The 24,130-nt window shown below is 36.6% G+C and overlaps 1 protein-coding gene across 18 annotated transcripts in view; it reads left to right on the forward strand.

Annotated features, from left to right (window-relative positions):
* LOC135205827 (zinc finger protein 316-like) overlaps nt 1–24,130 on the forward strand; it is a 216,098-nt gene that overhangs the window by 73,699 nt on the left and 118,269 nt on the right. Inside the window, exon 6 of one of the 18 annotated variants that reach the window (XM_064237034.1) lies at nt 12,473–13,221. The exons of 12 other annotated variants lie outside the window; for them this stretch is intronic. In XM_064237034.1, coding sequence (XP_064093104.1) covers nt 12,473–12,877 — 405 coding nt within the window. In that variant the 3' untranslated portion in view covers nt 12,878–13,221. Of the gene's footprint in view, nt 1–710; nt 1,126–6,886; nt 7,185–9,607; nt 9,953–12,472; nt 13,222–16,121; nt 16,553–18,525; nt 19,576–24,130 lie in introns of those variants that run through there. 5 more of the 18 variants (XM_064237050.1, XM_064237052.1, XM_064237043.1 and 2 more) reach the window with 5 other exon arrangements.

Here is a 24,130-nt window from a genome sequence, read left to right on the forward strand (position 1 = left end):
AAAAAGCACTTAATTTTAGATGTGCCTCTTCTTCTCTTTGTACTTTCACGACTGTAATTTTGGAGAAACTGATGGACTACTGGCTCTCCTTCAGATGCATTTGTAATATAGGAATCATTATAAACATTGTTTAAGTTACAGATAAATATATTTACAGTATTATAGAATTAATGTAAGTCAGCAATAGACTTCGATGTTACTTACATCCAAAGAGAAATATAGACTTAACTTGTGAAATTTAGTGTAGTCTTTCCCAAGTGCATTTTTTAAAATCTTAATATACCAACAGTATAAATCTTCATTGGTTTGTAATTTAAAACTTATTACGTGCTTTACACCAGTTAACCGATTACTCATGTATCAATTAAAGTTATATTTTATTTGAACTCTGGTGCCATTATTCAGAAGTCTATTTTCATACCATTGTTGACAAAATATGGTTGGAGTGTCAATGCCATGAGTGCTGGTTATTCAACCCTACTGAGAGTTCCAAGTCTTTGTGATTTTGAGAAGTTATACTGGTGTGATTGTAAGTTGTTTTCTGCAGACACAAAATGAGCCCCTGCTGTTAAACTTTTCCTTTATACATACAAGTATGAATGCTCCCGTAGAAAGTAATTTGTCATGTAGTCATTCGGGTAACTATAAGAAATAAAGAACGTTCAGTGTAACTAAGGTGGTGGTTTTTTCCCATATTTTTTTCATTCTAGGATGTCTTAGGACTAATGAGAGGAAGGCTAGAGAAGAAACAAAGCAGTGCCTCTAAAGTTCTCACAACTACCTCCATCTTCACATCATCAGCTTCAACCACAGCCACTACAGCTGCTGCAGCTGCGATGCCTCCCCAGCTCATGCGAGAGTTCAACTACAGGTGCCAATACGAGTTCTGTAAGAAGGGCTTCCATTACAAGACAGACTTTATTCGACACCAGAGAGTCCACACTGGAGAGAAACCGTTTGGTTGCCCCCACTGCTCGTTTCGTTCAGCTCAGAAGGGAAACCTCAGAAGTCATGTCCTGAGATTTCATAAAACAGATCTCTAACTGAATCATGTTGTAATTAGATAGATAAAGAAACAGGCAATGTCTTTATGAGCTTCTTTATAATCCAGACAGTTAAAAGTTTGTAAATGTTACATGTGAAATAAGCTATTAGTCAGTTCTTTACAATTCCAATTACATAGTACACACACTAATTTTTAGTGGAAATTAGAATTTAGTACTTTTAATTACATGTTCAAAGTTTCTTATATTACACAGATAAAGGAAAATTTATTTTTTTTTAATTTTTTTCAATCCTGCTACATACTACATTCACTGTTGAGTGCATAAGTCTTTTGTTTGTGGTTCAAGATATATATCGCTATCAAACAATGTTTTATTTTTCAACACAGACCTTTCACTTATAGATAATGTGTTTCGTATGAATCATGAGTGTTTGCGCTAACAGTACTGGAGATTTTCTTGATGTTCGTTTAGATTATATTACAGTGCAGTATGGTAATTCCGAACAACTTTGTTGCAGATGTAGTTACATCTTTTAATAATTAAAAAAAATTTTATTTTTTATTTTTAGGCAAGGTTTAAGTAAGGATCATTTTATAGTATTTTAATATATAGGTATACTGTACTGTGAACCCCCCCCCCCCCCATGGTATACCTGAATGTGTTAATATATATATATATATATATATGTATATATATATATATATATATATATATATATATATATATATATATAAAAGTGCATTTAGTCATGAAATTGATATGATAATACATTATATAGTTAATATTTCTTATTGAAAAATACCGCGCATATGCTAATTTTGCACGAATAAAGGGGTAGATATGTTCCGTAGAGAAACCCGCGAATAGCTGAATCTGCGAATCTTGAGAATGTGATTACAGGGAGCTCACTGTGTTGCTGTAGTCCCATGTTTGGAAATTAACTCGCTTGTAAAAATGTTAATTTCTTGATTGACTTGGCCATCATAATACCACCACTAGCACTGTGGTTTTATAACAATACTACGTAAGTTATTTCATGCAAATCCATCGGTCATATACTGTCTTGTCTTATTTCAATGAATGCGCAAGTGACGAGTTCTAGTTTTTGGCACCTTATGTTGCCATAAGGGTTCTTACGGCGTTGATAACTGGTTATCGGTACTGTAGGCCCCATAATCACCGAGTTTCAGTTAATGGCGGTTTTCGCTTATTGGCGCACCCCCCCGATAACCGGGGACTGCCTGTACCGTATTTGCCGGTGTATTAGAAAAACTTTTTATTTTAAAATGTACCAAAAAACTGCCCTGCGGCCATATTACAGATGGGAGATCAAGTGCTGCAGGCTAGCTAGGCTAGGCCTTCTGTACAGTGAGCACACTGGGTGGGCTTAAAAACTTATGCTTGTAATAAAACATTGAAAAAAAGCATAATTATTACAGTAAATTGTGTTAATTGAAAACAGGCCGAATTATCAGTGTTATCACAAATTTATGAAAAATTGCCTACTGTACACACCTGTCAGCCATTTGCAATGAGTGTATGTAAACAAAACCATAGCGCCATCTGTTACACTAATAATAACACGTTGAATAACAAGCTGATATCAGTCTGTTATCACAAATGTACTAAAAAGTACTTACGATATGTTGGCAGTTAGCATGTCAGCCATTTGCAATAAGTGGATGTAAACAAAACCATAGGGCTGCCCAATGTTAATTTATGATAAATGTATAATGAGTCCATATTTTATTCCATTATTTAAAAATATTTTAAAATAAATGGATGATGAAACATGATAAAAAAAAATTTCCACAAAATATCATCGTAAAATAGGGGTGCGTCTTATATGCCAGCAAATACAGTAAATTCTCAACAATCATTAAATGCAATAGTATACAGTGGTCCCCCGTATTTGGGGGGGGATGCATTCCAGACCCCCCCTGTGAATAGTTGGAACCCCTATAAAAATACTTAAAACCTATTTTGTTAGTTAAAATTAAAGAAAATCCACTACAAATTTTGATACCTGTTTTTTTTTTTATATTTTTGCCACAAAAAGTGCATTTTATGATGAAATTGATGAAAAAAAACAGGAATTTGTGGATATTTCTAATAGAAAAATACCACATATAGGCGAATTTTCCACGAATAATGCGGGGAAATGTTCCTGAGAGAAATCCGCAAATGTGTGAGTTGCAAATACGGGGGGGTCCACTCTACAGATGTGTTACCTTGAACTTATTGCCATGTTGTGTTGCTGGGCCCAAGCAGAGATCTTTAATGCCAAGTAAAATTATTGTTAGACATTGCATACATTGTTTTTAAGGAGGGTGCAAGTTCTAGGCTTAAGGAATTGTGCCATAACTCGAGAGTATTTGTGTGGCATTTCTCTTTCCAAGGACCATTTCCTATCACTTGTAAGTCGTTGAGGTGAGCTCCTCAACTTTATGTAGGGCATCCAAGGACAGTAGCCTACACACCTAGCATGGGAGGAACTAGGTTACTGCTGTTCTGTAAGTTGTTCATTTCTTGCCATTAAGGCAGGTCCCTTAGAACTTCTTCCAGGGGTGGAACTGGGCAACCCTTGGGCATAGAGGATACTCAGGAACCAACTTTCTCAGTGACATCAGGTGACAAATGACTACTTGCAAGGACTTGGCTGGTGGAGTCTTTGAAACTGTTGAATTACCTGCTTTAACTAGATCCAGTCATTGGAAGGACCTAAGAAATTGCTCTTCATGTTGATGACCATGCCAAGCTAAGGAGGCCCAAGAAGTAGTGACAGGTTGGAAGATAATTGACAGAGGCCTCTATAACTCCTTTCTTAAAGATGCCATAACCATCCACTCATCTAGATAATGATTTAGGCAAACTCAAAGTCTGGTAGCCTAGGCTTCCTCTGGGGCCATGCTTCGTGAAGACTAGAGGGATAGTTCATAAATCAAACCACTGGAAACCGTATTGGTATGTGCTGTTCCCAGATGAACTAAAGGCACATGGAAGTATACATGGAGGTCCAGTATGCCAGGAAGTCACCTCTCCTGACTGACCTCCTCACCAACTCTAATGTCTTACGTTGAAGGATGTTCGATGAAGAAACTTGTGAGTGGGCAGAGATTGTTGACCAGCTTCAAATCTTCTGTTACCTTTGAGGTGATCATAGAAGCCTGTAACTTATCAAGCACTTTGCTGATAGCATGTTTCTCAGTCCTGGATCCACATTGGACAGCTTGGCCTGAAACTTATCTAAGTACAGGCGGTCCCCAGTTATTGGCGGGTGCTGACAAGTGAAAACCGCCATTAACCAAAATTCAGCCGTTTGTGGTGCTTATGTTGTCAATAACTGGTTAATGACACCTCTTTTACGTATATTATGGTGCCATGATTTTAAGGCACAATAACTGGAACTCAGCTCATTTTGGTGCCATAAATGGCCGATTTTATAACACTAGACAAGCTCCATAAAACTGGATCGCCATTAACCGAGTCCACTGATAACTGGGGACTGCATAGCTCAATATATGAAGTGAGAGTCACCAGTTGACTGGAGAAACGGTTTATCATGGGTAAAGGTCCATTAAATTAGAAAGTACAGGCAGTCCCCGGGTTATGTCGGGTTCACATTACGTTGTTACGGACTTATGGGGCTTGCCTCATGGCATTGTTAACCACAATTTTTCAGTGCTGTAAGTGGATTTACAGCACTGTTACGCGTTGTACTCTGCTATAACATCGCTGTAAGTGCTATTTATTCCCATTATAAATATGATGATTTGGGTTAAGGGGATTTGTGGCTAACAGCTCCCTGCCGGGAACAGAACCCCCGCCATAACCTAGGGAATGCCTGCTGGCAGTTCCCGATATTGTCGGGTGTTCCATTCCCGACAGCGTGATGATAACAGAAAGTTGGCGATGATAGCACCGATCCTTGGTTATCTTCTCCAATAACCATGGATAGGGCCCGCTGTTAAATAGGGATTGACGAATATCGCCACTGAAATTACAGTTATTGTTGTCGCCATGAAAACAGATTTCTGATATCCCGAAACTGAAAATGTTGTTTAAACTGTAGGTTGGAAATTTACTGTAAAATTAACCTTTCTTTCATGTGATCCCATATTGTTATTATGCATTTTAGTAAAATTGTACCTACTTGACTAGGTTTTGTTAGGTCATGTGCCTGTACAGTACCGTACATTGGCTCAGAAGCGCCCTGTCAGTTTAGTAACGTGTTGGTTTTATAAGAATGCTGTCCCAAAATAATAAGGTACCATACTTGAGTTATTATATAAAGTGAATTTTTAACATTCAAGAGAGCTGATAAACTTATCATGAATGTCCTAACCTGAATCTTGAAATAATTGTTAAAACTTTTAAATGTGCTAAATGAAGGTTGTTGAGGTTTTGTATTTAGCCACAGATGGTGATGAACTTTTAAAAGAATATATATATATATGTCTTTATTGAAATGGAACATCTAGCATTCTTGCAATGCTTGATGTAGTTTTTTTGTGTTACTTGGTTATTTTTTATTTCTAAGCATTAATGGGCACTGGAATAGTGTTTTTTATCATGTAGTATTTGATCTTTAAGAGTAATAAAGTAGTTTTTTATTGTCTTGCCATGCAGTATTAAAACTATGGACCCCATCAGTCAGTGGTTTTCTATCCCCTTTGTCATGAAATTTGTGCAGATTAGTTAGATCTTAAATTAAAAGGCAGCACTTAGAATTTACTTGGCCGTGTGCAAATTGTAGTATCAAAAGATTGTGATGTTCAGTAGTCTAACCAGATCACATAGTCAAATTTCTTGACTCTCACAGGGCTTTCCCAAAAATTTGTTTGTGAATAACAGATGAAAATTAAGGGAAGAAGGTAAAGTCGAAGAAGGAGGTTGCAAGATTCAAGAATTGCAAATCTTTATCTATTTTACATAAAACACTGCAACTTAGTAAACAGCACACAACTGGACACATGAAATGTCAAATTTACAGGATTGTTTTGCTTGAATTACCTTCTCTACGTTCTAGTTGGGTTTTGTTGTCCTCTACTTATAACCATATCCTACATGAACAAGGATGCTGGATATTTTAACATTCATATCAGTTTTAGGTCTATGAATTATAAAATGAATATGATATACTGTGTGCAGAAAAATTTCTGCAGAGCTCGAAAGTTGCTCTGAATAATGAATTTAATGCTGCTTTTGACATGTTTAACCATAAGGTTTTTGTGTATTAGATTTCTATTTTTGGTTTTGTAAAGTGGCCAGCAGCAGAATTGATGTTAATTCAAGTTATAAACCTCTAATTATCAGATATGAAAGGTTTTCTACAGAAATATTTGCAAGGAACTGTTACACTATGTTTTTTGGCTGTAGGAATAAGATAATACTGTTGTTCAGGTGTTGCGCTTGTTTTAGTCAGTCACTGGCTGTTTTGCCTTTTTGCAAAGACGTTTGTGCAAAGTACAAGTATAACCTACAGTAATTAGAATTGTTTCAACATGAGGATACAATTATGTCATTAATCTACTGTACCTATAGAGTACAAGATTTTTGTGCTGTTTTGAAATAGACTTGTTCCTCACGGCAGTTCGCATACTTTCAACAATGATACCTTTTATACTCTAGAAGAATTTGATCCCTGTCATAATGGAATATTAAGTGTCATTATGTGGGTCACAACACACACTCAAAATATTGTCTCAGAAGTTGTTTGATGATATTTTTGTACTTACATGATGCCATTTTGATTTGATATCCTTAGATTTAAAGTGTATCAAGAGAAGCTTATATAATCGACTCAGATTTATTAATGGTGAAGGGTTTACCTGATAGTGGTTTCTGATTAGTGCCCCCTTTCTGTTTCCACATCCCAGGTATACGGTGATGCAGTTGCTGCATATGAGGATAACAGTGGATGGAGAGAGCCATTGGGATTGAGTTTTGGTCTGTCGGGTGGGCTTCGACACACTTGCAACTACTGCAAGAAAGTTTTCGGACATAAGCATAATTACCTCAGACATCTGCGCACACACACGGGAGAGAAACCCTACAGTTGCCCCATGTGTCCCTACCAAGCTTCACGAAAAATGCACCTGGAGCACCATCTGAAGAGAAAGCATCATGTGTCTTAAAAGTCCCTAGTGCAGTGGTCCCCCCGTATTCGCTGGGATGCGTACCAGACCACCCCCATGAATAGTTAGAACTCGCCAATAGTTGGAACCCTTATAAAAATGCTTAAAACCTCCTATTTTGGTAGTTAAAACTCAAGAAAAACCCACTAAAAATCTTTATACCTGTTTTTTTTAATAACTTTATCACAAAAAGTGCATTTTATGATGAAATTGATAAAAAAAAACAAGAATATGTGGATATATCTCATAGAAAAATACCACGAATAGGCAAATTCCCCGCGAATAATGCAGGGAAACGTTTTGGAGAGAAATCCGCGAATCCAGAGAACACAAATACGGGGGGTCCACAGTATGTCTCAATTCAGATCCTTGCTTTGAATAAGAAATTTTCATGTAAACTGCCAAAGTCCCAAGATTATCTGAAACTTGCTTAGTAAAATTTACACTATTCTGGTCCCTTTGCAAAAAATATAAATGTAGTTCAGTATGTTGTTTTTGTCGTTGAAATAGAACAGATGCTGTCGAGCTTATTGATGAGTGATTCAAATACATTTTCAGTTTTTGTTGAAAAGTATTCACAATATATTTCATTGATGTTTGATTTTGTTTTCGTCACCTTTGTTGTACTTAGTGAATTGTATTGTAAATTTTTAATCTTTCAAGCCATCATATACGTGCTATTTTATGCATCATATATGAAATGAGGAAAGATATTGTGTACATGTAGAACAGTTGAAAGAGTTAATTGTGATTGACGTCCTTTTGAAAAGTGTCATTTTGAATGTTTCCTTGACATCCCAAGAACAATTCTGTTCTCTAAGGATGTTAACTTCAAAAGAAGTTCAGATAAGAATACTGTTGTAAATCATAATAGAAATGGTAAACTAGGGGATAGTTTAGATTGCAAAGGGCTCCATATTATGGCCAGTGAAGAAAAGGGTCTAATTGCTTGGAAATGAAGCAGTGCTCTCAAAGATTAGATGGAATGTTCAACTCAAGGCAGCCCATACGTACAGGACTTACAGAACAAGAAAAAGTAGGTTACAGTAAGGCTGACAAGGCCTGTATATTGTCATTCATGGGAATGCACAAAATCAGTTATAGAAGGCTCATGTTCATCTGCAGCATTTGTGGAGAACATGCTGGCATAGTCAGTCTTAAATTTGATTTAAAAGTGAATGAAAGCACCTGAAGTGCAGTTATGGGAAATTGCCGCACATTTATTAGGAAGTCAAATTCAAAATATAACTTGCGAAAGATAAGGAAATAAAATTGCATGTGGGACATTTACTGCTGCGGTGATTGTTGCGATAGCAACTCGACTTTTTTGAAAGGCCATTATTAGGGAGGGGTAATATTTATAAGTAAGAAATTATTTCATCTATGTAAAGTACTACAACACTGTTGAGCTTTCATGGACATGTTTGGGATACATTGTAGTGGTTTGTCTGGTTGGTTGTAGGGCCTCCATATCTGTAAGTGAGGGGAGTTTTAATTATCATATATTAGTATTTTCATCTTGGTCATAGTTACTTCACCCACTGTACTGACATAATACTGAGTAGTCGTTCCATTTTGTTGTGTGCATTATAAATCAAGATTCTACACATCACTTCATATGTGCTGCTCCTGATTTACACATCACTTATTTTGTGCTACTGACTAATGAAGTCAAGTGTGACCTGTATCGTTGTAAAATAAAATGACTCTGAGAAGAAAATGCCAAAGATTGAAGTCTGTGGCGACCAGGGGCAATAGTCTGTGCAGTACTTGTGAATAGAGTATATTGCATTTTGAATAATGAAAAGTTGTTCATACGTGGAACAAACCTTTGGTTTCAACAACAGATTGTAAAGCAAGGAATCTGTGGCACCTGGCAACTCATACGTATATGAGGTGGATGCTGGTCACCAACCGGGCTTGGAATCTCGTGACGCACCAGTCTTTCTTTTGTCACTTTTCAGACTTCAGCCAAAAGGAAAAGTGAATGCGTACTGACTGGATGGCGTAGCTTCCTCCCCTACCGTTGGTAGACTAACAGTGTCATGAGAATACTAGGTTCTTTTATATTGTAGACAATATAGGTTCATTTAGCAAAAATGTTTCAGTTTTACTTTGCCTTGCTTCCTGCAGATAAGATGAGCAAGTGATTGCCTTCATTTTTATGTGGTTGTGTGTTTAGTCCATTTGATCCATTACAGCCTGCACAGAAGTCACAGTGAGAGCTTTGATGTTTATCTCCCTATTATTTTGAGTCACGTCCTTGCGTTCAGAAACTCCTTAAATTCTGAAATTGTTAGGTTTACTAACCTTGTTATACAGTGATTTTTGTGCACATGCAATAGTACTCTCTATTTTATATAGTTTTCAGTTGACTTCCACCACCTTATCAGTATGAAAGTAAATTTATGACCATAAAAAATAATTGTGGCGTGGGTCTCAAAGAAGACATCTTTCTTGTAGGTGGTGATGGATAATGAAAGATGGAGAGATGGTGACACCGGATCCCCTATGAACATGATTACCGAAAGTGGAATTATGCCTCGCGAGCGAGGGAGCACCATTCACATGTGTCCTTACTGCGGTCGGACGTTTAGCCAGTCTGGGGTCCTCACAAGACACATCCGCACACATACGGGTGAAAAACCTTTTTTGTGTCCCCATTGTCCTTACCGCGCCAGCCGGAAAGCTCATGTGGAAAAACATGTGAACCGCATACATTTGTCTGCTATTCCTCCGCCAACTCCAGGAATGGCTGTTCAAAGTTCTTCAGATCTTACTCATTTGTCAACTACGTAATTGCTGAAGGTAGATCACCTGCCTGTGGACATGTTCTGTAAATTGGATGCCTTATTTAGATTAAGATGAAGGAATTGTTGAATGAAATGGAAGTGATCATAATGTTTTTAAATATATGTCAGATTCCTGAGTAATCGGCTGAACTATGAGTTATAAGTTTTCTAGGTGGCAATCTTATTGGTTCTTATGTACAGTTGACCGCTGTTCCAGATTCGGACTCACCCATTTGTGGATTTTTCTGTGGAACGTATACCATACCCCATTATTCACGGGAAATTCGCCTATTTGCTGTATTTTTCATAGAGAAATAGTCACTAATTACTGTATTTTCATATAATTTTCTTGTCTAATTGCATGTTTTGTTATAAACTATTACAGTATAATACTCAGGGGTAAGCATTTTTATTTATTTATTTATTTTTTTTTTAAATATTTATTTTTGGTGTTTGAACTATCAAAATAGGCAGTTGTAGTGTTTTTAGGAGGGTTTGAAGTATTCGTAGATTTTAGCCATGCCCTGAGAGGGTTGTGGTACCCATCCCCCGCAAATACTGAGGGTCGACTGTACAAAGTTTATTTCCAGAGATAAAAATAGTTACTATACACAGTTTAGGTGATTCTAGCAGTAAGGTTTGTATTTTGACATTTGTGATTGAATCAGAGACTAAAGCACACCTGACTGAGTTTGTTATAAGAGGGAATAAGTAGTTAGCATTATATTCTTCCCCATCGTAGGAAGATTTTAGGTGGCTGATTTACTTTTCCATTCAGGATAAGTGATCCTGGACATCTTGGTTTTTCGGTGGGTCATCGCTGAGAGATTGTTAGGGGTCTGAGCATTTAAGCCAGCAGTTTGGTGCCAACTAAACAGGTTACCTTGTCTACTGTGCTTTGATTATTACTGTCCTTATGATTTTATGATTGTATGAGATCTATTTAAGAAGGATACATATCGGGTATCAAGTTCTTCACCATCCTATCAGTACTAGAAAAGGGCAGAGCATTCCCTAAAAGACCACACCCTGCAGCGTTTATAAAAAATTTCTGGGAATGTTCTTCATGGCTTATAGCCTATACTCGCTACTGAAGTTATGGCAAAGGGTGGTGCTCTGGCCTTTCCACGGACTACATCCACTTCCTGGTGAGTGGCGATGGTTAAACATGGTTCTTTCCCTAGGATGTGCCGTCATGTTTTCTCTTGAGAATTCTTGGCATGAAGAAGATGCAGTGTTGAAAGATTTATGGGGCTTTCTGTCCTCATTGGACTTTTATCAAATACATATCTTTGACCCCTCCCTCTTTTGCTTCTTTTTCTATCAACGAAAACGTGAAGATGAGGCAGATGCAGCACCAGTGGTAGGACTGACCTTATTTTGTGGGTTTTCTAATTTTGACCTGGAATTCTACCTCTGAAATACAGTATTACACAGTGTCTATTATAGGGAAAATCTTTTGAGTTATAAAAGGAAAGTAGTATGGTTTTTTGTTTTCTAATGTTTACTACCAAATGTCATTTCCAGTTTCAAAAGTCCATTTTTCTTTAGATATTCATTCCATGGCCATTATTATTGAGTGACAACTTTCCATGTTATCCTGGTGTCCTTTCTCTAAGGTTTTGCAGGCAGTACTTGAGTGGTGTGATAGGGTTTTGATGAAAAGTTGATGTTTTGAAATTTGTTCAGGATTTAAACTTTATTTCTTGAACTAGTAGTTTCTGTGCACTTGTTACAGTTCCTTGTTAATCTTCTGACATTATGTAGAGGTACTAATATATTGTGCTCATTGTTATAGGATTTGTGCTACTTGGATATTCAGTTTAACAAGTATCAGGTTTTATGAATTTGGATAAGTCTAGTCATTCCCTTGTAAGTTATTGTCAATATATACAGTACAGCATAGGGAATTTAGTATCATTAACAACATTTTAGTTATCGACGAGGTTGACTTAAGTGTACAATGTCTTTGATAGTTTAAGTTTAGCAAACAGTCTGATGAAGAAATGACAGTACTATCAGTAACATTTGGCCAAAATACAGTTGTTTAGTGAGAGGGTAATTTCAGTGTTTGCGACAAGCAGCCTTTCTGTCGTTAAAGCTAAATAAAACATGTTTAAAAACAATGTATCTTCCTGAATACCAGTAACATGGAGACATTTTCTTTTCAGTGTGAAAACAAGGCCTCAAACTTTTGGTGTGGTATAGAAATTGTGCTGATTATTCTTCTACCAGTAAATCTTTGATTGAGTTAAATAAAAACAGCAAGCAGTATTCTTGGTGACTGGTGTTGGGAATCATCATATCTGCTGGTCTTTCCTGTGCTTATTGAAAATTCATATTTGGAGTATGAATTTTTAGGCATTCTTATGTAGAGATACTGTATAATTTTACAATATATATAGAACTGAAATGATTTTAAAATTAACTTGACATGATATTCTTAACTGTTTGTCTTACGTGTATGAACTTGATTATGTAAGTAACAGGATGTAACATTTAGTAAGGGTTCTCAGGGTAGCCATCTCTCTTGTAGGTAATGGCGGATTGTGAGGAACGGAGAGGAAGTACTGGTGGACCCCCCATGGACCTGAATGCCATGATGGCTGGAGTTGCAAGTTTTGAACAGGGGGCGGCCACCATTCCCACATGCCCTTACTGTGGCCGAATGTTTCGTCAGTCTGGCGTTCTCACCAGGCATATTCGCACTCATACTGGAGAGAAGCCCTATTTGTGCCCTCACTGTCCTTACCGAGCAAGTCGGAAGGCCCACGTTGAAGAACACTGTAGACGCAGGCATCCATCTCAAGTTTCTTCTTTGCCTGGTAGTACTACTTCAACAGTACATCACTTTTCAGAGCTACCTCAAACAGCATTTGACTCGTCGGATGTTTCACAGAAAGCTGAAGATGATTGGACATCCATGGACTCAATGATGTGATGCCTTTATACCTCGATTGGACAATTGTCTACCGACTACTGGTAAAAATTTGAAAGTAAATATTCCCTTTCATGTAGATGTTTGACCTTGTACTCAGCTGATGGTCTTAATGAAGCCTTGATGTAGCAGAGCAAGAAGAAATAGGGAAACAATATTCAGAAATGACAGAAATGTTCCTAAATATCTCATGTGGTCATTAAAGAAAGTGTAAAGCTAGATTTACTAATGCAAAAAGTGTTTTAAAGCCACAGACTCAATTATAAAAGGAAGTTAACTGAAATGCAACTTGATGTTAACTGTAAATATTTTAAGGATTAGGTAAAACCTTTTTTGTACAGTAGTGAACCAGTTATGTAAAATGAACATATGTTAACTAGTCAGTATGTTTTGACTGTAACTTATTTTAAAATTTTTAATGTATCTTTGGAAATGCAATAAATTGGAATGAACAGAAACATAGGCATATTACTTTGTATGTACTATAGTTGGTTCTCTTCTTGTTGAGAGCATATCCTCACATATCAACAAATAAGTCAGACTTTTTTTCTTAGACCTTTGAAAAATTATCTTTACAAAGGGTTTTTGAAGGCATATTGAGATTAAGGGATACTATGCCTATGGTGCTTTTTATTTTAGTCTCTTTGAGTTGTAATTGATATTCGAGTTACAATTGATATTATGACTGGTGCTCTATATTAAGTTTTTGAGTTATAATAATAACCATACTGTTCTTTAGCCTCTCTTACACACACACTACTGTTTTAAGCAGACCATGTTATCATTTTATCCATAGAATATTGAAGGTACACTATAATATGGTAATTTAGTATAAAGTATAAACTAAGTCAGAAGGGCATAATTCATTAAGCAAGCTTCATAATATAGTGCCTTTGTGTGAAAGGGAAATAGAATTCAGAAAACAAAGCATTTGGTAGCTGAGAGGTACTGTGGCACTGTCATCAGTGGTATTTACAGTTATATAAGGAGTGGTTGAAGTTGTTTTCTAAGATAATGGAGATGGCCTGAAGCCATGTTCTCGGTGTTATTTTGGCCCATAAGTGTCGGTAATTAATCACTGCTTTCAAACCAGAGATAGCTCTCTAAGAAATAGCTTTGGTGAAATTGTGTTAGAATGGAATTCTTCACTGTAAGAAACAACTTTTAATTAAAATAATGTGGCTGAATGAAGGTCTCCCATCAGATGAATTTGTATTATGAGACAGCAATTTTTATAAGCCAAGGTAGCATTATGTTTGTGCAAGGCAAATGCCACAGAAAAAAGTAGTGAAGGTGAGTGAATCTTGTGGAGTGAGTCAGCTAGAGCTACTGTACTCGGCAGCCTGCAATTGGGCCGTGCCTCACACACTGGTCAAGAACCACTGGTCTTGGATCAAATTTTCAATTAGTTGTGCAAATTGTAATCACCATACTGTATTTGCAAAGTTGGAAACCAACTTGTTGAGGAATTTTGTCTTCAGGAAGTTTACCTTACTGCTAATTCTGGTATGTGAATGATGTTTCAACAGTTGTAGAGAACAAGATCTTGAAGGCTGGGGCCATCTGTAAAGTCGGGTCTGAAATACAGAAAGCCCCACAAGTAACACATCTCATTAGATTATATATTATAAATGCTGTGGGGAAAAAAAAGTACATATGCATAGTATGATATGGTCTAATTAGTAAAGTTTATATACTAGTTTGGCTAGAGTTAACTTCACAGCCCATTGATTAGGCAGTCCCCAGTTATCAGCAGGGGGTCTTGTTCATGACAGCCTGATGATAACTGAAAATCGCTGATAACCAGAGATTGCCGCATATTGGCGCCAAAAATCCAGTTATCGTTGTTGGTAGACGAAACGCCGATAACTGGGGACTGCCCGTACTATGCACCATTTAGTGATCCCTGTAGATCTGTGCCAAGGCTAAAAATGGCAGCATTTACCGTATCCCTTGTTCAGTATGAGAATTTTTCATTCGTGAATTTTTTGACTTGATAAAACTGTTCAGTGGGAGCGGTATGTAAGTAGATAAACTTTTTGACATATTGTCTCAGTATCATGTAACTTTCTGTCTAGAATACTACAGTTAAAATCTCAGGTCCCTCAATATCTTGAGAAAGAAATGTATTATGGATCAGGATGACTGATAAAAAGGCCTTTTAGGTTATCTATTCAGCCCTCTGTTCTTGTTTGAAAATCGTGTTTCACCTTTTATGTCCCAGACCAGAGATTGAGAACTGGTTGTTTTATGTGACATCCTTTTTGTCAGGTTTTGTTAGTAAGAGGGGTTTTCACCTTTTCTAAATAGTCTCGGCTGTCTTGTGGATCTTGGGAATGTTACACAGAAGTGATATGTCCCTTTCCTTCATCATTTCTTCAAAATCACATATCTCTCCCTCAGGAGTAAAATGTTCTCTGTGAATTAAAATCCTCTCTACAGTAGGCCTGCTCTTGCTAAGTTTTGCAATTTCATTTTAAAATTTTATCTGAATCTTCATTTTCAGTCCATTGATAAAAGATACTGATAATCATTAGGTATGATGTATGCCTTCCTTTTCTTAAAATACTACCAATAATCATTAGGTATGATTTATTTCTTCCTTTTCTTAAAATACTTGATGCCAGTTCTTTCACATACATAAAGATTTGGGTTAACAGTTTCATCAAATTTATATTGAATATGCAGGGTCTTTTTTTTCTGAAATAATTTACTTCAACAAATACTAACCTTTTGTGTAAAGATTTCCATCTTAAGTTGATAAAAAGTTTTACAGTATTACTTTGCATCCAGTCAAAACAGACCACTGAATTTTGCTGTAAGTTTCATTAAGCTAATGGCATAGTAGCACTGGAATAGCATGAGTTTCTTCTTGTCCTGTTTATTTTTGACATGACTTTCCCTAGATTAAACTTATGTAAAATGAGTTATGTTGTATGTAATTGCATTAATTTGACTGGAACAGTCTTCACAATGAATTTGCACATGGTGGAAATTTTCTGTAGTTTTGATAAGATGTTTTGATATGTTTTAAGTTATTATCATCAGAATTCTGGTATCTTACCACTCTTCCTTTACATTGCCTACAAGTTTGATACTATCAATGATACCTATCCTCTGATTGCTGCCTCTGTTGTACATTTTCTAAGGTGGCTGTTTGAACTTAGTTATTTTGAACTTAGTTATTTTAGACATTTTCAACAAGTGAGTTATTGTAACCTTGGCCTCCCAATGGTCTTTGTTTTAGGTGAAGCCTGCGTTGACTGAAGAGGATCATCTCCATTACAAGGATGGTGACGAAGACCACTTCTTCAAGTTGGGCGAAGGCAGTCGCTACATGTGTAACTTCTGTCCACGATCCTCCTTCAAAAAGGAAGATATGCGAAGGCATGTCCGTATCCACACAGGCGAGAAACCCTTTATGTGTAACCATTGCTCGTACCGTGCCACACAAAAGGCTCACGTCATAGGTCACATGAAAAGGAAGCATTTTAGATATTATTAGAATGTTATGAGCACATTTGTGCCGAATATTTTATATTGATATCTCATGGAAATAGATTAAAACTGAAACCCTTTTGACAATTTTTTTTAATTGTCATTGCCATTCTATGCTACATGTTAGTTTGTATGGTCATTTGTAAGTGTGTGGTGTACCAAAGTTGATGTAAATAGATGCCTGAAGATGTTACTGAGTGTTTGTTATTAAAGGAATTTAAGCAAAAGCCATAATAGTGCTTTCATTTAACCAAATTGAAAGAAATTAGGCTGTCATTATTACTCACAGGATAGATACCAAGTGAATTAGAATTTGTATAAGTATATATAAATTGTAATGGATAGATATAAAGTAATTTATTTGTGAAAACATGTACTATTCTGTGGGGTACATGGTACATGGCAATTCTCTCTCTCTCTCTCTCTCTCTCTCTCTCTCTCTCTCTCTCTCTCTCTCTCTCTCTCTCTCTCAGAAGGCAACTTTGGTTTCCTTTCTTTAATGTTCTGAAACTGCCCAGCATCTCTTGTCATAAATATTTGGTTTTATTTCTCAAAACTTCCATATTATACTCTACATGGATTTTATATATATATATATATATACAGGCAGTCCCCGGGTTACGACGGTGTCGGCTTACCACGTTCCGAGGTTAGGACGCTTGTCAATAGACATTATTTCCAGGGTTACGACGCCTACAACGCTCATCTGGGAGATGGAATATGACACCAAAAATGCAAAATAATCAATATTTGAAGGTTTTTTTTGATGAAAAATGCCATAAGAATGCAGTTTACATAGTTTTCAATGCACCCAAAGTATTAAAAGAAAGGTTTTCTTAGGATTTTTGATGATGTTCCGGCTTACGACGATTTTCAGCTTACGACATGTCTCAAGAACGGAACCCCCGTCGTAACCCGGGGCCCGCCTGTATATATACAGTGGACCCCCCGTATTCGCGTTCTCCGGATTCGCGGACTCACACATATGCGGATTTCTCTCGGGAACGTTTCCCCGCATTATTCACAGATAATTCGCGCATTCGCGGTATTTTTCTATGAGAAATATCCACAAATTCCTGGTTTTTGTGATCAATTTCATCATAAAATGCACTTTTTGTGATAAAACTATTAAAAAAACCAAGTATGAACATTTTTAGTGGTTTTTCTCAAGTTTTAACTAACGAAATAGGCTGTTTTTAGCGCTTTTATAGGGGTTCCAAACATTCGCGGATTCTAACTATTCACGGGGGGGTCTGGTACGCATCCCCTGGAACCCGGGGGAACACTGTATATATATATAGTATCTATATATATATATCATATATATATATATATATATTATAGTATATATATATATAATAATTATTAAAGCAGAATCCTTTATTTTGCAGGAAACTACACACATTCAATAAATATACTCCTGTAGTACTGTTTTTCGTTCACACATGGAATAATGGTTAGGTCTGTCAGCTGTTTCTGCTATGCAGATGATACATAATATTCTCCAGTGTTGGTTTGAGGCATGTTATGGAATCATTGTGCTGTTTTGAATTAGATGAATTGGTTCTCTTTGTTGAAGAATTGATATTGCTTAGAGGATTATATTTCTGTCATTTTGCTTGCCTAAGCTTCTTCACGTTTTGTCGTCCCTTTTTCTGTTGCAAGACTTTCATGAACGTGATAAACGAAATACATATACATAGTTTCATGTGTTTTAGTCTTAATTGTTGTAGAATTTTATACTGCAGCTATCATATGTTGAAAGAGTGATTTGTTTTTAAGATTGAGAGCCACGCTCACTGTTAAACACACTGAAGGCAGCAGTACCTTTTAGGAAGCATTTTGCATAGTTACTGAAATGTACATTGAATGTACTAAGATATACTGATAAGAAGTCAGATGGTTTATTCCCAGTTGAGCTGCCTGTTAGGAAAATTGGCAGTTATGTAAAATATGTCATATTCCAGCCACATTATGTTTGTCAGTTAGTAAATGGAAATTTCTAAACAGTTCTGTCATAAGAGTCTAAGAGCATTATGATGATAAGAGCGGGAGCAACATATTGAGAAAGTGGAAAGGCTGAAGATTTATCATTCGTTGCTTGTGATGAGACCATCTAAGCAGTAACAGTCTTGTCTGGTTCTCTTTTGTAGGGATGTGATGTGAAATGGCAGCGCCCTGGAGCACACTACATCTGCCCATACTGCCAATCCGTTTCCTTCATGAGCCTCAGTGACCTTCGCCGTCATGTGCGTATCCACACTGGGGAAAAACCTTACGCATGCTCTCTCTGTTCTTATCGCGCTAAGAGGACAACCCACTTACAAGATCACATTAGGAGACGGCACCCAGAATATTGCAGGAGAGAGTCTGTGATGACACCCACATCAGGAATTTCAGCACTTGACTCTGCTAGTAATTTCCACTCAATTCCTTAGGGTGAGAGGAACCCTCAGTAAAGGAAAATTAAAAGCCAGGAAACAAAAAGGATAAAGACATTACTGAGGAAAATGATGAGATTTACATGGATGATATTTCTGTGATAAGAATAGTATGCAAAAGGAAAAGTGGAACACACACAAACACCCAAAAAAGTATCATATGTTTCCAAATTAAAAATTGTATACTATTGTAAGAAAAAAAATTAAATAGATTCAAGATGAGCAAATATAAATTCTGACTATATATGTGGGTGCTGAAAGGTCTAAATAATACATTAAAGTACCACTGTACATTACTCCAATTTCCTTTACTTTTTAGAATCAAGATATAATTTTTTTATTCTCCTTGTTATTACTACTTTCCCCTTATTTCAAGAGGGAGGAACTTAAAGGCACATTATTCTAGATTTGTTACTTATTACTCAGGTTATCTCTCCGCATTTATTTTCAGTTGTGTTTCAGTTGGTTTTAACTTGTGTTTCTATTATATTAACACATTAAAGTGGTACTTACAGATGAATGTGAAAATTATTTTGTTTATATATAAAACTCAAACCATTATTTCACAAATTCATTTTTGACCGTTTTAAAATTTTTAGCCGCATGCTGGTCACTTCTTTCCTAAGCACTACTAACTGTTTGACACTTGTAAAGAAAGGGGCTATTCTTTTTCATGAATATACCAGAATTTAGAAAACTTTATACTACGTTGCTTCGTAGGTGATACAAAATCTTTACTCTTCTGTGTAACTAACAACTTTACTTTGCAATAAAAGGCAACTCATTAAACAAGAACAACTGCTTTTACTTCTGCAATCCCTTATATATTGTATCCTCTATTACCTATAGTCCATTCACATAAGGTAGATTCTTGTGCCTACGAGACGTTTGTTTGGCGGCCTCTGATTGGCTGGTACCGGGAGGCAGACTGCTCGCTCAGTGTGTCATATTTTCGTTTGTAGCTTAGAAAACTAGCAATATGTTTACATTTCTTCATTTATCTCACGTTTTGCAAAAGATAGGAAAGTTTTGATCATACCAAAGGATTCCATATTAAATGTACGTACAATTAAATAATCTTTTCCTGAAATCAATAAGTAAAAATACAAAGGAATTACAACGAGTAAAGGTTAAGAGAGAAACTTTTCATTCTTTATACCTGTTTTTATTCATCATCGGATTTTGCATAATGCATGAGATCAAGATAAAATAAAATCTTGTTTTTAAACAATAAAATCACCCTGAATACGCTGGTGCTTACAGATTTTAGATGCGTGTAATATGTAAAGAGAAAATGAAGAATATGTCTTATTTCTATGCATTTATTTGCAGAAAATGTAGTGACATCATAATTCGGTAAATATATATTCTCGAAACTGCAAACTTCTCATATCGCCAATTGGCAACTGCCAATGGCTCTAGCTGAGAGGACCAGACCCCACGATAACTTGTCTCTCTCGGCACTATTGTCAAACCGAGTCAAGTACGGATGCAACATAATAAGACATATTCTTCATTTTCTCTTTACATATTACACGCATCTAAAATCTGAAAGCACCAGCGTATTCGGGTGATTTTATTGTTTAAAAACAAGATTTTATTTTATTTTGATCTCATGAATTATGCAAAATCCGATGATAAATAAAAACAGGTATAAAGAATTAAATGTTTCTCTCTTCACTTCTACTCGTTATTCCTTTGTATTTTCACTTATTGATTTCAGGAAAAGATTAATTAATTGTACATTTAATATGGAATCCTTTGGTATGACCAAAACTTTCCTATCTTTTGTAAAATGTGAGATAAATGAAGAAATGTAAACATATTGCTAGTTTTCTAAGCTACAAACAAAAATATGACCCACTGAGCGAGCAGTCTGCCTCCAGGTACCAGCCAATCAGAGGCCGCCAAACAAACGTCTCGTAGGCACAAGAATCTACCTTATGTGAATGGACTATAGTCATAGCTAAATTTAGAATATTGTTTTGTACATGAAGACTACCAGAAAAGTATTCTGAGCCGTATCTTGTAGTGTGAAATGAAAATTGGTTTAAAACTGCTTTTTTATTTTCTAATCTTCCCGAATAAATGATCATCCACTAATTTCAACCCTTTTTTTTTTTATCATATTCTTGGGTACTAGGTACCAACTTACTGTGCCACATATATATATACAGTGGTCCCCTGTATTCGTGGGGATGCATACCAGATCCCCCCCCCCCCCCCCCCGCCCACAACTAGTAGTTAGAACCTGTGAATAATTGGAACCCCCAGAAAGATGCTTAAAACAGCCTATTTTGTTAGTTAAAACTTAAGATAAACCCACTAAAAATTTTTATACTTGGTTTTTTTAATAGTTTTTTTCACAAAAAGTGCATTTTATGAATGATGATGATGAAATAAAAACCAGGAATTTGTGGATATTTCTCATAGAAAATACTGCGAATAGGCAAATTTCCCGCAAATAAGGGGGTTTATATGTTAAGAAATTAACAGTCTCTTGAAAACAAATTGTTAAAAAATCCACAATCATATATTAAAAAATATATTTCTATGTAAAAATAGAACAAAGACTTTCGAACACCTGAACGGTGTTCTTCATCAGTGTAACGTTAAAATGTAAATGGAGAGGATGGTTTCCTCCCAAAGAGCATCTAAAAAGCACTTCAATGATGAGCTGTTATTTTCTTGCCCCGCCCACCTTTTTAGATGCTCTTCGGGAGGAAACTATTCTCTCCATTTACATTTCAACATTACACTGACGAGGAACACCGTTCAGGTGTTCCAAAGCCTTTGTTCTATTTTTACATAGAAATATATTTTTTAATATATGATTCTGGATTTTTTAACAAAGGGAGTATATGTTCCAGAGAGAAATATGCAAATGTCTATGTCTGCGAATCCGGAGAACCCGAATACAAAGACCCCACTATATTGTACTTATATTTCCAGTGGAAAGATTACAAGTTCATTTTTTTTTTACTGGTACTTTCAGGTTTTGCTGTAGTACTATTTTGATAGGATAAAAGTATAGTTGTAGTCATCCCCAGAAGGATGCTTGTTTAAACAACTTGGTCGCTGAGATTTTTATTTCAAGGCAGGAATCAGAACTAGACAATACTCATCCACATTTGATGAATAATTCATGTACTAATGGGAGTACAGTGTAAAGTACATGAACAGAACCAATTATTGGACAGTTCCATGTCTGCAGTTACCCCTACTTTTTAAAGATGTATCCCTTACATTCAGGAGGGGGAATATCCATTTAGTGAAACAAGTACGTACATACACATAAAGATTTTAAGAATTCCTTTCAATTTAACAATCGAGGACGTTTAACCCTTCGAGATTCTGATGATGCTGGCAGATTAATGGCCGGATGGTTTCGTTATATTTTCAAAGTTATTTACAGTGACTGACATTGCGCAGTACATGCAGTCCACGGTTATCAGCAAGGGTTCTGTTCCAACGGCTTTTGATGTTAAGCGAAAATGGCTGATAACTTAAAAGTGGCAATTTATGGCACCAATAACCGGTTAATGGCAACTGTTAGGTATGTATTGGTACTGATAACCAGAAGTCGGCACACGAAGATTGGTGATTTTTGGCACTAGGCAAGCCTCATAAAACCTGATCGCCGATAAGCAGCCACTTCCTGTACGGCATATGAATATACTTACAAAATATACAAGTTAGAAATACATACTATATACTATATACAGTCAGTCCCCTTTTATTGGGGGGTTCTGTTCCCTACGGTATGACTTATAACTGAAAATACTTGAATCATCGATAACAGCACTGACACCTGGTTATTGACACCGATAACCAGGGATTGGTGCCGATACTGGAAATCAACGCCAAAAATCAATTTATCATCATTGCACATATTAAATGTTATATTGTCTAAGTAACTTTGGGAGTAACATGCCCTTGAAACTGAAATTTTGTGTTGACTGTCCACTTGATGAACATGAAAGTAATTCAGCTCATATGGGATGATGTCACTGCTATTCTGGGGGGGGGGGGGGGGGGGGGGGGGGGGGGGGTGCTGTCTTTAGGGAGCACCTGTTACTTTTGTCATGAATCATTTGATGTTTTCCATTATTTTGTCTCTACCCTGTAGCTGAATTGTTTATTCTCTGTTGTTTTGCCAGATGACTAGAAGTGACAAAGAAGTGAAATGTCTCTCATCCCAGTGACCTAAGCTTCTTATTAAGGAGAACCTGCTGCTGTCACATTAGTTTAACAGTCGGAGAACTGATGAAGCTAAAAAGAAATTTTGACAAAGACCTGTGTCGCCCAGTGAAATGTTCCTATAGCACTCATTTCTAGGTATAAATAAATGCTAAATATACCAGAGAAAAAGCCATATGGAATTGCCAGAGTTACTACCTCTGGCTCGCTCACCCTCAAAGGGTGTCGGTATAGCATCAGGGGCGAGTGGAAGCCACTATCACAGATACTTCACCAAATAGATCTCTCCTCTCTCAAAATCCCCCTCTGCAGAGGTGCCGTTACAACAGCTACCTTCCGCTCGCTACTACTACTGCCTCTGCCAAGAACGCCATTCCTGAAATACTACGCACTCAACCTTGGGCCAGCTAAAGGGTGGGGAAATGAAAAAGAGAGGGATGGGTTCACTGGGCCACACAGGTCTTCCCCCAGAAATAGATTTTTCCTTTGTCAAAATCCCTTTTCTGGGCTTGACCTGTGTCGCCCAGTGAAATAGTAACAGAGAATTGGCCATACAAGCTTGGAAATAGAATGTAAACAAAAAACTTTATATGAAAGGTAAAATAAAAATTCCTTATAATTATTCTTTTAATAATCCAAGTTAAGGATAGCAAAATACAATTGGTAAATAACATCTATTATGACCAAATCCATACCATCACCAGGAAAAATACAACAGGTAATGAACATAAAAACAAACAAATTAATGAACTATATGTACAAGTACAGGAGTGGGTTGATAAGCAATCCAGTCCAGAACAAAGGGCAAAAAGGCAGGGATTACAAGCGAGGCAGGTAGGTGAGAGGGAGTACCAAAAGGTAATTAATAGCACAAATAATGATAATAATAACATACAAATTTACAATTACATAACTAGGCTGTATCAGGGGAAACAATGTTCCCTGCAGCCACTGCCGAATATTTAAGGGCCTCTAGAGACTTCAGATAGTGGCGTTTAAATACTGTCGGAGATTTCCAACCCGTATATTTTTTAAGATCATCGAAGTTCATGTGATGAAAATAATTAACTGAGGTAGCCACTGCTTGGATATCATGGACATGAGGAACTGAATCCGG

Source organism: Macrobrachium nipponense, chromosome 24 (genome assembly GCF_015104395.2).
Source record: "Macrobrachium nipponense isolate FS-2020 chromosome 24, ASM1510439v2, whole genome shotgun sequence".
Taxonomy (NCBI): domain Eukaryota; kingdom Metazoa; phylum Arthropoda; class Malacostraca; order Decapoda; family Palaemonidae; genus Macrobrachium; species Macrobrachium nipponense.